This window comes from Aquarana catesbeiana, linkage group LG11, assembly GCF_042186555.1.
Source record: "Aquarana catesbeiana isolate 2022-GZ linkage group LG11, ASM4218655v1, whole genome shotgun sequence".
Classification (NCBI taxonomy): Eukaryota; Metazoa; Chordata; class Amphibia; order Anura; family Ranidae; genus Aquarana; species Aquarana catesbeiana.
The window spans coordinates 267,990,972-268,004,743 of NC_133334.1; the positions used below are offsets into that span (position 1 = coordinate 267,990,972).

The following is a 13,772-nucleotide window of genomic DNA, read 5'->3' on the forward strand; positions in this document are numbered from 1 at the left end:
TTAAAACTCCTACAATAAAAATAGCGTATACTTTTTCAAAACATATTGATTTATTAATTAAAATGTCATTTGTTGTACTGGTGACAGGTTCTCTTTAAAGCGCAGCAGTCACGTCACGTGATCTGCTGGTCTCAGAGCTCTTTCATGTGATAAATGCTTCTCACGGAACTCTGTCTCCATGGTAACTCAGGCTAGAGACATCAAAGCCACCGGGAAGGACCGCCTCCCAACACGTCATCAGAAGGAACCAGGAAGTGGTGACTGTAGGCACGCATGAGGAGAGATGGCGGGTGAGTGTTGTCATGGCCGCAGAGCCCCGGATGGAGGGGGGTGTCTGGGAGTTTGTTATCATAGATATGAAGTATAAAGAAAGACTGGTCTGGAATGACACCTCCCAGCATGCACTTGGGGCTACCTGAGAGTCTGCTATAAATAATGAGATATAAATTATATTACAGACATAAAATGGGGTCCCAACTCCCAGCATGCACTGCGGTGAGGGGAATGCTGGGATTTACGGGAGATGCAGCAGAAGACTTTGTGTGTGTTTTGCTGAGCTGCAAGTTTAGCGATATTTGGCTTATTTACTAAAAGGAGTTCTATCATTTCCAGGGACACGTCTTGTATGGGGGGAACCTCAGGGACATATAGAGGAGACACTTCGTATACACGGGGAACCTCAGGGACACATTTCCAGGGACACCTCCTTATATACGGGGGACGCATTTCAAGGGACACCTCCTTATATACGGGGGACACATTTCCAGGGACACCTTCTTATATATGGGGGACACATTTCCAGGGACACCTCCTTATATACGGGGGGGACACATTTCCAGGGACACCTCCTTATATACGGGGGGGACACATTTCCAGGGACACCTCCTTATATACGGGGGGGACACATTTCCAGGGACACCTCCTTATATACGGGGGGGACACATTTCCAGGGACACCTCCTTATATACGGGGGGACACATTTCCAGGGACACCTCCTTATATACGGGGGGGACACATTTCCAGGGACACCTCCTTATATACGGGGGACACATTTCCAGGGACACCTCCTTATATACGGGGGACACATTTCCAGGGACACCTCCTTATATACGGGGGACACATTTCCAGGGACACCTCCTTATATACGGGGGACACATTTCCAGGGACACCTCCTTATATACGGGGGACACATTTCCAGGGACACCTCCTTATATACGGGGGACACATTTCCAGGGACACCTCCTTATATACGGGGGACACATTTCCAGGGACACCTCCTTATATACGGGGGACACATTTCCAGGGACACCTCCTTATATACGGGGGACACATTTCCAGGGTCACCTCCTTATATACGGGGGACACATTTCCAGGGACACCTCCTTATATACGGGGGACACATTTCCAGGGACACCTCCTAATATACAGGGGACACACACACACACACACACACACACACACACACACACACACACACACACACACACACATATGTACAGGGGACACACCTCCTTATACATGGGGGACACATTTCCAGGGACACCTCCTTATATATGGGGGACACATTTCTAGGGACACATCCTTATATACGGGGGACACATTTCTAGGGACACACCTCCTTATATACGGGGGGGACACATTTCCAGGGACACACCTCCTTGTATACGGGGGACAAATTTCCAGGGACACACCTCCTTGTATACGGGGGGACAAATTTCCAGAGACACACATCCTTATATACGGGGAACACATTTACAGCAGGGACACACCTCCTTATATACGGGGGACACATTTCCAGGGACACACCTCCTTATATATGGGGGACACATTTCCAGGGAGGCTTCTAATATATATACGGGGACACATTTCCAGGGACGCCTCTTATGGGGAGGGGGGCACAATTTCAGGGATACATATAGGGGAGACCCAAGGAACAATTCGTTTATACGAACAACCTCTTGGACACATTTCCAGGACACATTCTAAATTTGGGAACCCCAGGGACACCTCTGGTATAGGGGGGAACCCCGGGGACACATTTCCAGGGACACATCTTGTATACTGGCAACCCCAGGGACACATATAGGGGAGACCCCAGGGATCACAATTTCAGGGACACATCCTCTATAGGGAGGAACCCCAGGGACACATCTTATATGGGGGGGGTCTGGGGCCATCTTTCCGGGAATGCGTCTTATAAATAAGGGAACTCTGGGGAATTTTTATAGACTTCACACACAAGGAGTGGCCCTGGATATTGGGGAAAGCTGAGAATTTTGATGACAGGTGCTAAAAATGATATAAATGAAACATTTTAACATCCAAACTGCAGTCTGCTGGTCTTCATAAACTGTCCCCAGAAATAAGAAGACCCCGGTGGGGGGGGGCCAACTTTCTCATTACAAACTGGGGGAAAAATCCTATTACAGGTACTATCGGGGGGAGGGTATCTGCCTGTAAAGGGTCGTCTGCGATGTCATAATGAGAAGCAGAACGGGACATGGCGCCTTCTAATCTCTAATGTAAACACATATCTGGAGCTCTGGTAGCTGTGCTGCTGAGTCACTGCTGGTAGTGGGGAGGAGGTTGGGGGATGGGCTGTGTCACAGCTGAGAGGGGGAGCTGAACTGCTAAGACATCACTGGGAGGGAGGAGCTGAGCTGCTGATTCACTGATAGGAGGGTGGAGCTGAGATGCTAAATTACTTCTGGGAGGAGCTATCAGAGCTGCTGCTGCTGGTAGGGGGGAGCTGAGGGTGCTGAAAGGTTAAACTGATTAAAGGGAGAACAGGAGGTGCTGAGTTACTGCTGGGAGGGGCTGTACACAGCTTCTTGAAAACCTCACAGCACCCCGCCTCAGTGCTCCTCTTAGGAGCCCTCAGTCCTGATGCAAGCGGTGGGAGGAGTTATGCAGATCTGAAAAATGCCTTCATAGACTGATGTGAGTCTGGAGAAGTGGTCATTTCTTAGTGCTTTATTTGCATGCAGAATGCCCATATGTGATGCTGAATCTTCATAATTAAAAGAAATTAAATCCAGTTGATGAAAGGGGCGGGGCCAGGCACATTTAGGCTGGGGTGGAAAGGGCTACTAGATGATGCTGGACATCCTCCAGCCAGGACACGAGGTGGGGCTCTGTCTGACCTCCTGCAGCCTCTAATACATGTTGTGAGAAGCTCACAGTGTGCAGTGAAATTGGAGTGAGCCATTTCAGTCCAGGAGAGGAGTCGGTACAACTAAGCAAGACCGAAGGGAAGGTCGGAGTTCAGCCTTAAGGTTTTTTGTTTTTATTTTGTCACCCCAGAGATGGCTTTTCTCAACTGATTCCTCAAACAGGAAAAGCAGATTATGAAGAGAAAATGGAGGCAGACGGCGTGTACCAGCTGCCAGAGCAGTAAACAATTATGTCAGACGCCGAGGGAAAACCAACGAGATGAGAGAGACGAGACGTGACGCAATGCGCCCTCCACAATCAGCAGAGAACGTTCTTTCTCGGCTTAGAGACTTGTTACAGAAAAAAAAAAACTGCTTGTTTTATTGAAGCGAGCAATAAAAAGCAAATTGTAATGTCGCTGATAAATTTCCTGAGTCCCAGTAAAAATAAACTGCAATAAACGGCTTTTGTGGGGCCGTAAATCCTCCCCCTGGAATCTGGGCATATGCAGTTTTGTAGCGTGCTGTAGATTGATACATAAACCCCATAATTTCATTAAATCTTCAGTCTGTGTCATGGAAGGTTGCAGAATCCTGTCTAGGAGGCAGAAACATGGAACAGCTCCGATTTAAAGAAAAAGTAAGAAGTTGTTAAAAAAAAAAAAGGACCTGTGGGAATTACAACTATTAAATCTTTATATGCAGGGGTGGATTGACTGATATGCAAATCAGAACCAGGCACCTTCTCCAATTACGACTCATGGTTTGGAGCGACTCCTCTTATGGTGCCCCCAAGCAGGTGATGTGGGTTCACCCGGGCGCAGAGTTTAAGTGACAGCTGGTCTTAATGGATGATGGTGAAGATGGGTTGGAAAACTTAGTGGCCTTGGATTGCCCCAGTAAGGGGGTAGCTGGAAAAAAATGACTATGGTGTGGAGGATTGTACACGGAATAATAGGCAGAAGAGTCGTTTAGTCCAGGCAGAGGTCATGGGCAGGTGAGAAAGTAGTGGGATCCAGGCAAAGGTTGTGTGCAAGCAGCGGGCAAAACAGTAGTCAGGCCCGGCAGAGGTCATGGGCAGGCAAGAGTAGTTGGGTCCAGGTCATTGGCAGTCAGAAGGCAAACAATTAGACAGGTCCAGACAGAGGTCATAGGCAGACAGCAGACAAAATAGTAGTTTGGGCCAGACGGAGGTCAGGCAACAGGCAAGAAAGTAGTCACGCCGGACAGAGGTCATGGCAGGCGGCAGACAAGTGAGTAGTAATGTCAGAGCATGGGCAGGCGGTAAGCAAATGAGTAGTCAGGCCAGACAGAGGTCATGGGCAGGCGGCAGACATGTGAGTAGTAATGTCATAGCCTGGGCAGGCGGTAAGCAAATGAGTAGTCAGAGGTCATGGGCACACGGCAGGCAAAAGAGTAGTTGGGTCCAGGCGGTGGTCATGGACAGGCAGCAGGCAAAAGAGTAGTCGGGTCCAGGCAGAGAGGTCTTGGGCAGGCAAGAGAGTAGTCAGGCGCAAATGGAGGTCATGAGAATGCAGCAGGCAAGAGAGTAGCCAGGTGCAGATGGAGGTCCATGGAAGTGTAGCAGGCAAGATAGTAGTCAGGCACAGATGGAGGTCATGGGAGTACAGCAGGCAAGAGAGTAGTTGAGTCCAAACAGAGGTCATGGGCAGGCGGTAAGTGAGTAGTTAGGCTCAGGCAGAGGTCATTGGCATGCAAAATAGTAGTTGGATCCATGCAGCGGTCATGGTCAGGCAAAAAAGTAGTCGGATCCAATCAAAATCATGGGCAAACAGCAGGCAAGAGAGTAGTTGGATCCAGGCAGAGGTCATGGGCAGGCAATAGAGTAGTCAGGCCCGGCAGAGGTCATGGGCAGGCAAGAGTAGTTGGGTCCAGGTCATGGGCGGGCAGGCAGCAGGCAAAAGAGTAGACCGGTCCAGTTAGAGGTCATAGGCAGACAGCAGACAAAATAGTAGTTGGGTCCAGACGGAGGTCAGGCAACAGGCAAGAAAGTAGTCAGGACAGACAGAGGTCATGGGCAGGCGGCAGACACGTGAGTAGTAATGTCATAGTATGGGCAGGCGGTAAGCAAATGAGTAGTCAGGCCAGACAGAGGTCATGGGCATATGGCAGGCAAAAGAGTAGTTGGGTCCAGGCGGTGGTCATGGGCAGGCAGCAGGCAAAAGAGTAGTCGGGTCCAGGCAGAGAGGTCTTGGGCAGGCAAGAGAGTAGTCAGATGCAGATGGTCATGGGAATGCAGCAGGCAAGAGAGTAGTCAGGTGCAGGTGGAGGTTCATTGGAGTGCAGCAGGTAAAAGCGTAGTCAGATGCAGATGGAGGTCCATGGGAATGCAGCAGGCAAGAGAGTAGTCAGGTGCAGGTGGAGGTTCATTGGAGTGCAGCAGGTAAAAGCGTAGTCAGATGCAGATGGAGGTCCATGGGAATGCAGCAGGCAAGAGAGTAGTCTGGTGCAGGTGGAGGTTCATTGGAGTGCAGCAGGTAAAAGCGTAGTCGGCGCAGATGGAGGTCCATGGTAATGCAGCAGGCAAGAGAGTAGTCAGGTGCAGATGGAGGTCCATGGAAGTGTAGCAGGCAAGATGGTAGTCAGGCACAGATGGAGGTCATTGGAGTACAGCAGGCAAGAGAGTAGTTGAGTCCTAACAGAGGTCGTGGGCAGGCGGTAAGTGAGTAGTCAGGCTCAGGCAGAGGTCATAGGCATGCAAAATAGTAGTTGGATCCAGGCAGCGGTCATGGGCAGGCAAAAGAGTAGTCAGATCCAATCAAAGTCATGGGAAAACAGCAGGCAAGAGAGTAGTTGAATCCAGGCAGAGGTCATGGGCAGGCGGCAGATAAAAAAAGTAGTTGGGGCCAGACAGATGCTGTAGGCAGGCGGCAGGCAAGAGAGTAATCGCATCAGACCAGGTCAGCAACAAGCAAAGCAACCAGGAAGTATAATAGCTCTTTTACACAAAGGATAGCTGGCAATGGCACACAGCACCAGTCACTTCCAAGGCTGGAGCTTAAATACTCTTTTGGTCAGAGGACATGCATAGCTTTGTTTCTGGGAACTCTGGAAGGCCAGCATTGTTCTTCGAGCACCACTGGAATTCCTGGCAGGGATTTTTCACATACCATTGGACTTTCTGGTAGGAGTTCTGCGAGTACCATAAAGTGTATGTGCCCAAAAAAAAAGTAAGGGGTATGTCCTTCCAGAAGTAATATGTCAGCTATAAGTGAAGCTTGCTGGACTGGCTTCGTTGATGTATGTATGACTCTCCAACAGAGAGATCTCCATGCCAAAATTTCTGACTCTACTTGTGCCCCCCCCCCAACCTCTTCTGTGCATTCCAGCTCGTCCCCTTTTATATTATAAAACCGTAAAAAATCCTGCAGGTGTCAGGAAACCCTCATTATGGTCAGAGATGGGAGCTCCGTAGTCTCCCTAATAAAGTCCCCAAAGATATCGGAGATATCTAGTGGTTTAAATCTACAGCATCCATGAAGCACCAAATATCAGTTTTTGGTGGACTGATCCTTTAGGACATCATCCTGGAAGATTTGTGAAATGGGACTTATCGGTCATTTTTATTTCTGGGGATCTTCATGATGACACATCAGGATTTTTCTCAAATCGCCTTTCAGGACAACCTTAGAGAGAGAGAGCGCAGCTCTGCCCATTTTCCAGGCAACACATGCAGCCTTTAAATCCCTCCTCTTCCACCATGGCTTTAGTTATTGTGTTTCCTCCACCATGGTGGAAGCGCATGCTGGAACCAGGGAGCTGCGCTCTCTCCAAGGTGGAGGGAGAAGGCTTACCCTTCGTGTTTTGTGTGCAGTGCCCATACCAGCAACCCCCCCCCCCAGTACATGTGGGGGGTGTTCTGGAGTCCCAGTCTCACCAGCTCAGGGGATGCAAGGGCCCGCAGGAGGCGTCGGCGTCTATGTGCCCAGGGTCCGCTGGCATGGCCCTGGTGGCCGGGCGGGGGCCGCTGCTAGTCAGCATCCCGCATGTTGGTTCCAGGTCCCAGCCGGCGGGTGATGTCATGTTTGGTGATGCGGCTTCCTGCAGGGGCGAGGCACAAGTGATTCCAAGCGCCTGGAATGCAGAGACTAGGGGGGCAGGTCTGTCAACCGGCGCTTTTGGTTCTGGCTCTCGATGATTCCGTGACCGGGTAATTCAAAAACCAGATGTTTTTTTCTCAGTACCCTGCTACGCTCTCTGCTAAGATGGAGGAGAGACCGACAGCTACGGTCGGAAGCAGGCGCCCCAGGCACCGGTCAGGCCCAGGTAAGAGGGGTACAGTGGTACCGTTTATTCTTGTGCATATGGGCTTATGTTATGTTTGTTTTTGGATCCTCCCTGCAGGAAGCCTGTGGCTGCATGGTCAGAGGTTACTCCGCTTGGACCCTGCAGTCTGGACTTGGTTGCTGGGGAGATTGCACCACTCAGGTCTCTGTTTCCTTCTGTCTGGTGGTGGTCTAGTTGTGCACTAAGGGTTGGAAAGTTGTGTCAGTGGCCCCTAGGTGAGTTTCATTTTTTCTCATTACAGGAAAAGGCTTTAGGAAAATCCAAGAATTCAGACCCACCAAGTCTGAGGAAATGTCCTTCCTGCAAAAACCCCCTCAGAGATTCATGGCAGAAGGCAATGTGCAGGTCCTGTATTAAGGAATTGCTAGAAGAGGAAACATCCCATCAATACAAGGAGTTGTTCTCTTCAGTACGGGAACTTACGAACTCGTTGGGTTCGGTCAAGTTCATGCTGGTTCAGAGCCCAGCAGGCCAGGTTGAGCCCCAGCATCCACCATCCAGCCCGAGGGCATCCACCTCTAGAGCAGTAGAGGTCGTGGACTCGGGGGATGAGGGGGCGAGTACTCTTCCCTCCCTCAGGGATTCAGATGAGAAGGAAGAGGAAGATGATAGCCGAGCCTCTAGGTACAAACTATCTTTGGAGGAAGTGGACGACCTTCTGAGAGCGATCTACACTACCCTGGAGATCCAGGAGGAAAAGGTGCAACTATCGACGCCTATTTATATGTCCCTATAGCTCAAGCTTCCCAATGCTTTCTCGGCCTAGCCCCCAACCTGGGGACTTCAGTTTGGCATCTCCAATTCAGAGCTCTGCCGTTCAGACTTTCATCCTCCCCCAGGATCTTTACAAAAATAATGGCGGAAGCCCTGGAGCCTCTGAAGCTAAGAGGGATCTCGGTCATCCCATACCTGGACGACCTGTTGTTTTTCGTGGGCTCCAAAGAACAAGTCTTAACAAATCTTCAGGTGTCTCAGACTCACCTCAAGAACCTAGGGTGGCTCCTGAATCTAGGAAAATCAAATCTAGAACCAACGCAGGAGATGAGGTTTCTGGGCTATACGATAAACTCTGTGCTTAGTTTTTCTGCCACAAGAGAAGATGGAGAAGATCCAATCTGCGGTGAGACAGATTCAGTCGAATCTCTCAATTTCAGTTGATCAGCCATGGCAGTCTTAGGACTCACGGCATCAATCCCAGCTGTACAGTGGGCCAGATTTCATTCCAGACCTCTTCAGATGAATATCTTACAAAGATGGTCACACCAGGAGTCGTTAGAGAAACAAAACTTGCCTCAAACGTAAAACGGGCGCTCTGGTGGTGGAGGGATTCAACCAACCTGGCAAGAGGTCTCTCTTGGGTCTTTCCACTAGACAAGCGTCTAACAGAGTACTTGGGGTTGGGGAGCCCACCTGGACGGGGCTTGGTCCAAAGCAGAAGCCTAAAAGTCCTCAAATTGGCGGGAACTAAAGGCCATCTTTCTCGGTCTCCTAGCCTTTCAACAAGCATTAAAGGGACAACACGTTCAGGTCCTTTCGGACCATATGACTGCAGTAGCTTATGTACTGGAAGAAGGAGCAGAGGACTCCTGGAACTAGCCAGTCAGCTACTTGCCTGGGCAGAGCAGAACGTGGCCTCTCTGTCAGCGGTCCACCTAAAAGGGTCCCAAAATCTGCTAGCAAACCTACTCAGCAGAAGGAAAGTGGTGGAAGCAGAGTGGAGTCTGAACCAAGATGTTTTCTTGATGATCCCCGAAGTGTGGGAACAGCCTCAAATAGATCTGTTTGCCAGCCAACAGAATGTGACAGTACAGAGTCCTTCTCATTCTGAGAAGACCAAGCTATAGACATAGATGCTTTTGCACACCTGTGGCATTACCAGCTGTGCTACGCTCCCCCCCTTTCCCCTGATACCACTGGTCCTAAGGAAATTCAGGGAGGAAAATGCCAATCTGATCCTGGTCACTCCTTTTTTGGCCTAAAAGACCCTGGTTCGAGACACTACTAAACCTTGCCGCAAAACCTCCATGGAAGCTGCCGATCAGGAAGGATCTGTTAACGCAGGGGTCTGTGAAGCAGACCGGTTACATCTAACTGCTTGGTTTCTGAAGAAGACCTCCTAAAATCCAAGGGACTGTCGGATAAATTAGTGTAGACCCTACTCTCTAGTAGAAAGGAGGTAACTCGGGCCATATACCTGAAGGTTTGGAAAAAGTTAAATTCCTGGTGTACTTTTAAAGGCCTCCAGGTCAAAAGTTTAGTGTCAGTCATAGATTTTCTCCATGATGGAATGGAGGGACTGGCAGCCCCAGCACCCTGAAAACCCAGGTGGCGGCTCTATCGTGTGGTGTGTGTTGTGTGGTTTTTTTTTTTTTTTTTTTTTTAAGGGCACTTGCACGAAATAGTTTTTCTAAGTTGGGATTTGTCTGTTTTACAGGGTCTCACGAGAGCTCCGCTTAAACGCTTACAGGAAGCGTCCTTAAAACATTTTTTTTGGTAGCCATCACGTCGACAAGAAGAGTCGGCGAGCTTCAGGCCCTGGCAGTCACAGAACCCTTTCTAAAGGTTCTTTCAGACCGGGCAGATCCAGCCTTCCTGCCTAAAGTTTCTTCGACTTTTCACTGTTCACAGGAAATAGTCTTGCCCACTTTCTCCTCTGCTGCTGCCAACCCAGGAGAAGAAACTTTCCACACATTGGATGTGAGGAGGTGCCTACTACGCTTTCTAACAGTCACCTAGAAATTCAGAAAATCAAATGCTCTCTTCGTGATTTTCTCAGGCTCACGTAAAGGGGAGAAAGCTTCCAAAAGCACATTGGGCAGATGGCTTAGATGGGAAATCACGGAGGCCTACAAAGCGAAGGTAGAAATACCCCCCTCAGGTATTGCTTCTCATTCTGCGAGATCAATGGCAGTTTCCTGGGTCGACAGGGCCAGTGCTATGCCTGAACAAATTTGCAAAGTGGCCACTTGGTCCCACTACTTGACATTTCTCCAACATTATACGTTGGACTTGCTGTCCGCCACAGATCAAACGTTCGGCAGGAAGGTACTACAGGCAGTAGTCCCACCCTAGGGTAAGTTTCTCGGTTATCCTCTCCAAGGTTATCCTGAAAGGTGATTTGAGAGACTTAGTTAGACTTACCAGTGACGGTATTTCTAAGAGCCTTTCAGGACAACCGCTACTTCCGTCCCTTTTATCTTATAAGTGGTTTTTGGTGTCTATCATGGTTGTTTGTGGTTTTCTGTGCTTTGTTTTCCAGTATGTCGGAGACCACACAATAACTGAAGCCATGGTGGAAGAGGAGGGATTTAAAGGCTGCATGTGTTTCCTGAAAGATGGGCAGAGCTGCGCTCTCTCTCCAAGGTTGTCCTGAAAGGCTCTTAGAAATACAGTCACCGGTAATTCTAACTCTAATTCTAAGTCCTTCCTTTTTTTTTTTTTTTTTTTTTCTTTTTTTTGTGCTTGCATTTAATTCCTAGGAATATAAAAAAAGGTTTTTTTGGGACTTTATATGAAGCAGTGACCTAGTCATATGCCTCCATCCCTGGCATTATGAGCAAAAAGAAAAGAAAATGGGACTTGATATGAAGTACGCGGTTGCAGGTTGATAAACGGTTATTTAAAAAGTAATGTTTATTGGTACATATAATTGATACAGTAACTATATTACAAAGTAATAATACATAGTGATAGTTCAATAAAATACATGCATATAACACAAAGTAATACTAGGTAATCTGTGATCTCATTGTTGGTATATATAAAATTATAAATTGCACGATAATAAAAAAATTTGTATAAAATTCCTGGAATACATGGTACATATGAAAAGATTCCATATAAATTACTATAACTGCATGGTAAAAATGTAACATGGCATCAATAAGCTCAACACGTTTTATGACTTAGAGCCACTCTTCATGAGCAAGCACGTGATATAATCTGCACGAGAACATATGGAATCCTAATTGGTCTAACAATGTTGAAAAAAAAGAATTGGTTGTCAAAAACAAAACTGATAAAGGGATTCCCCTATATACCTTACAGAGTATTAATATAATGGTGGAAGCAATGAGCCCCCCTGGTGGTATCTTTTCCGGGAGCTGAAGCGGTGTGTTCCACGACAGAAACCAAGATAGACAGTATCCAGAGTGAATGTGTATCCATAAAGTGATCCTCATACCTGGCCAGGATAGTGGTCAACAGCCATAAAGGGCTTCTGTGGAGAATGTTAGTATGCATTTCATTAGTAATGTGCAATATAACCCAATGTACAATGGTTGTAAGTGTTAAAACAACGAACCCAACTCCAAGGAATGTGAAAATTAGGAGAGAGTGAAACAATGAACCACCAAATGGAGCCTTCATAGATCAAAGTACGAACAGAGGAGACAAGGGAGGAAAGAATAATAAGTGACCACAGTCATTCCAAAGAATACCTAATGTTGAAACGTAGAAAACCCGAAATCCGGGATGGTGCATGATATCAAATGTGAATGAGAGATTAAATCGAGTGACTGAACCATCTGGGACTGATACCAAAATAGGCATCGCCAGCGTCACGCAAGGTGTGCAAAGGGAGAGGGAGGTGTCATTGCCCGAGCGGCTAAGTATGCCGCCCGGCAATTGGCGCCAAACCAACTTCCAGGGTTCTCGCCAGTGTAGCGGAGCCACGCGACATGACCTCACAGGAATTTTTTTATGATCATGCAATTTGTACAATTTTATATATATCAGCAATGACAGAGATCACAGGTTACCTAGTATTATTTTATATTATATGCATGTATTTGAATAATTATTACTATGTATTATTACTTTGACGTGATGTCACAGGAATTTTTTTTAAGAATTTTTTTATGTATTATTACTTTAATACAGTCAAATACAGTAACTATATTACAATTATATGTACCAATAAACATTACTTTTTAATAACCATTTATCTAATTCCAACCGCGTACGTCATATAAAGTCACATTTTTTTTTTTCTTTTTAATTCCTAGGAAAACACAGAGGAGGTGATGCTAGGTCAGACCTTTTAAAATGCATAGAAGGCTCCATTCACACTTGTGCAACTCCAAAGTCGCACGATTTCCAGCATGACTTTGAGTGTGAATTTTACACACTCTGGCACTAAGTCGCATCAAAGTAGTGCAGGCACCTTTTTCAAAGTCACTGCGACTTTAAGTTCTGAACAGGTTCCATTGAAAACAATGGGCTGCGACTTCATGTGTCCAAAGTCGCCCAAGTATGAATGGAGCCTAGAGCAGAAACATTTTTATTAATGTAGGGAAAGGTTAGAATCCTAGTCAGGATCTGTTGCTGTCTGTGTCCTTACTAGAAATCATAAAAAAAAAAAATCTTAAATCTGATCTCCGGCTTTCCCTTTTTAGTCTTGCACAGTTGTACCGGCTCCTCTCCTGGACTGAAATGGCGTATTTTAAATTCACTGCACACTGTGAGCTCCTCACAGTGTACATTAGAAGCTGCTTTCCTCCCCAGCCTGACAGAATTTGTGTATAAGAAGCCCGCCTCTGTGTGCAAAACTGGAATATTCCTTTTGAAACATTTGAAAATGATTTCAATATTTTCATACTTTTTTCTCTTTCTCTCCCCTAGATGTCTACAAAACATTACCCCCAGAAGAGGCAAAAGAACTTGGCTTGGAGGTAATTCCTCTGTAAATACTTTGTAAATGCAAACTATTCTTTTAAATGTTTTCTTTTTATATTTTGTGTATTGTGGGGTTACAGTATGCAAGTGACCATTTATTTTTTTAGTAATGGAGGAGTTCTGCGTTTTGTTTTTTGTTTTTTTTTTTTATCGAGACTACGACAGATCGGACACTTTTGACACTTTTTTTGAAACCATTGACATTTATACAGCGATCAGTGCTATAAATAGCCACTGATTACTGTATAAATGTCACTGGCAAGGAAGGGGTTAACAATAGGGGCGATCAAGGGGTTAAATGTGTGTTCTAACTGGGGGGATGGGACTGACTGGGGAAGGAGACCGATCGGTGTTCCTATATACTAGGAACACACGATCTGTCTCCTCTCCCCTGACAGGATGTGGATTTGTGTGTTTACACACACACACAGATCCACGTTCCTGCTCACGAGCGATCGCGGGTGCCCAGCGGACATCGTGCCCCCTATTCCCCTTACAGCGGCCCCCGTACAGCTACGGCGATTCAAGCAGGGGAGCCATGCAGACGGTCGGCATGTTGTTAAAGTGATTGTAAAGGTTCGTTTTAAAAAGATAATAACAAACATGTTATACTTACCACCTCTGTGCAGTTGGTTT

General features: G+C 47.1%; 1 protein-coding gene across 1 annotated transcript in view; it reads left to right on the forward strand.

Annotated features, from left to right (window-relative positions):
• Nucleotides 1-202: 202 nt before the first annotated feature.
• Nucleotides 203-13,772, forward strand: part of POP4 (POP4 homolog, ribonuclease P/MRP subunit) — a 31,436-nt gene continuing 17,866 nt past the window's right edge. Inside the window, exons 1-2 of the mRNA XM_073605815.1 lie at nucleotides 203-290; nucleotides 13,083-13,132. Coding sequence (XP_073461916.1) covers nucleotides 284-290; nucleotides 13,083-13,132 — 57 coding nt within the window. The 5' untranslated portion in view covers nucleotides 203-283. The remainder of the gene's footprint in view (nucleotides 291-13,082; nucleotides 13,133-13,772) is intronic.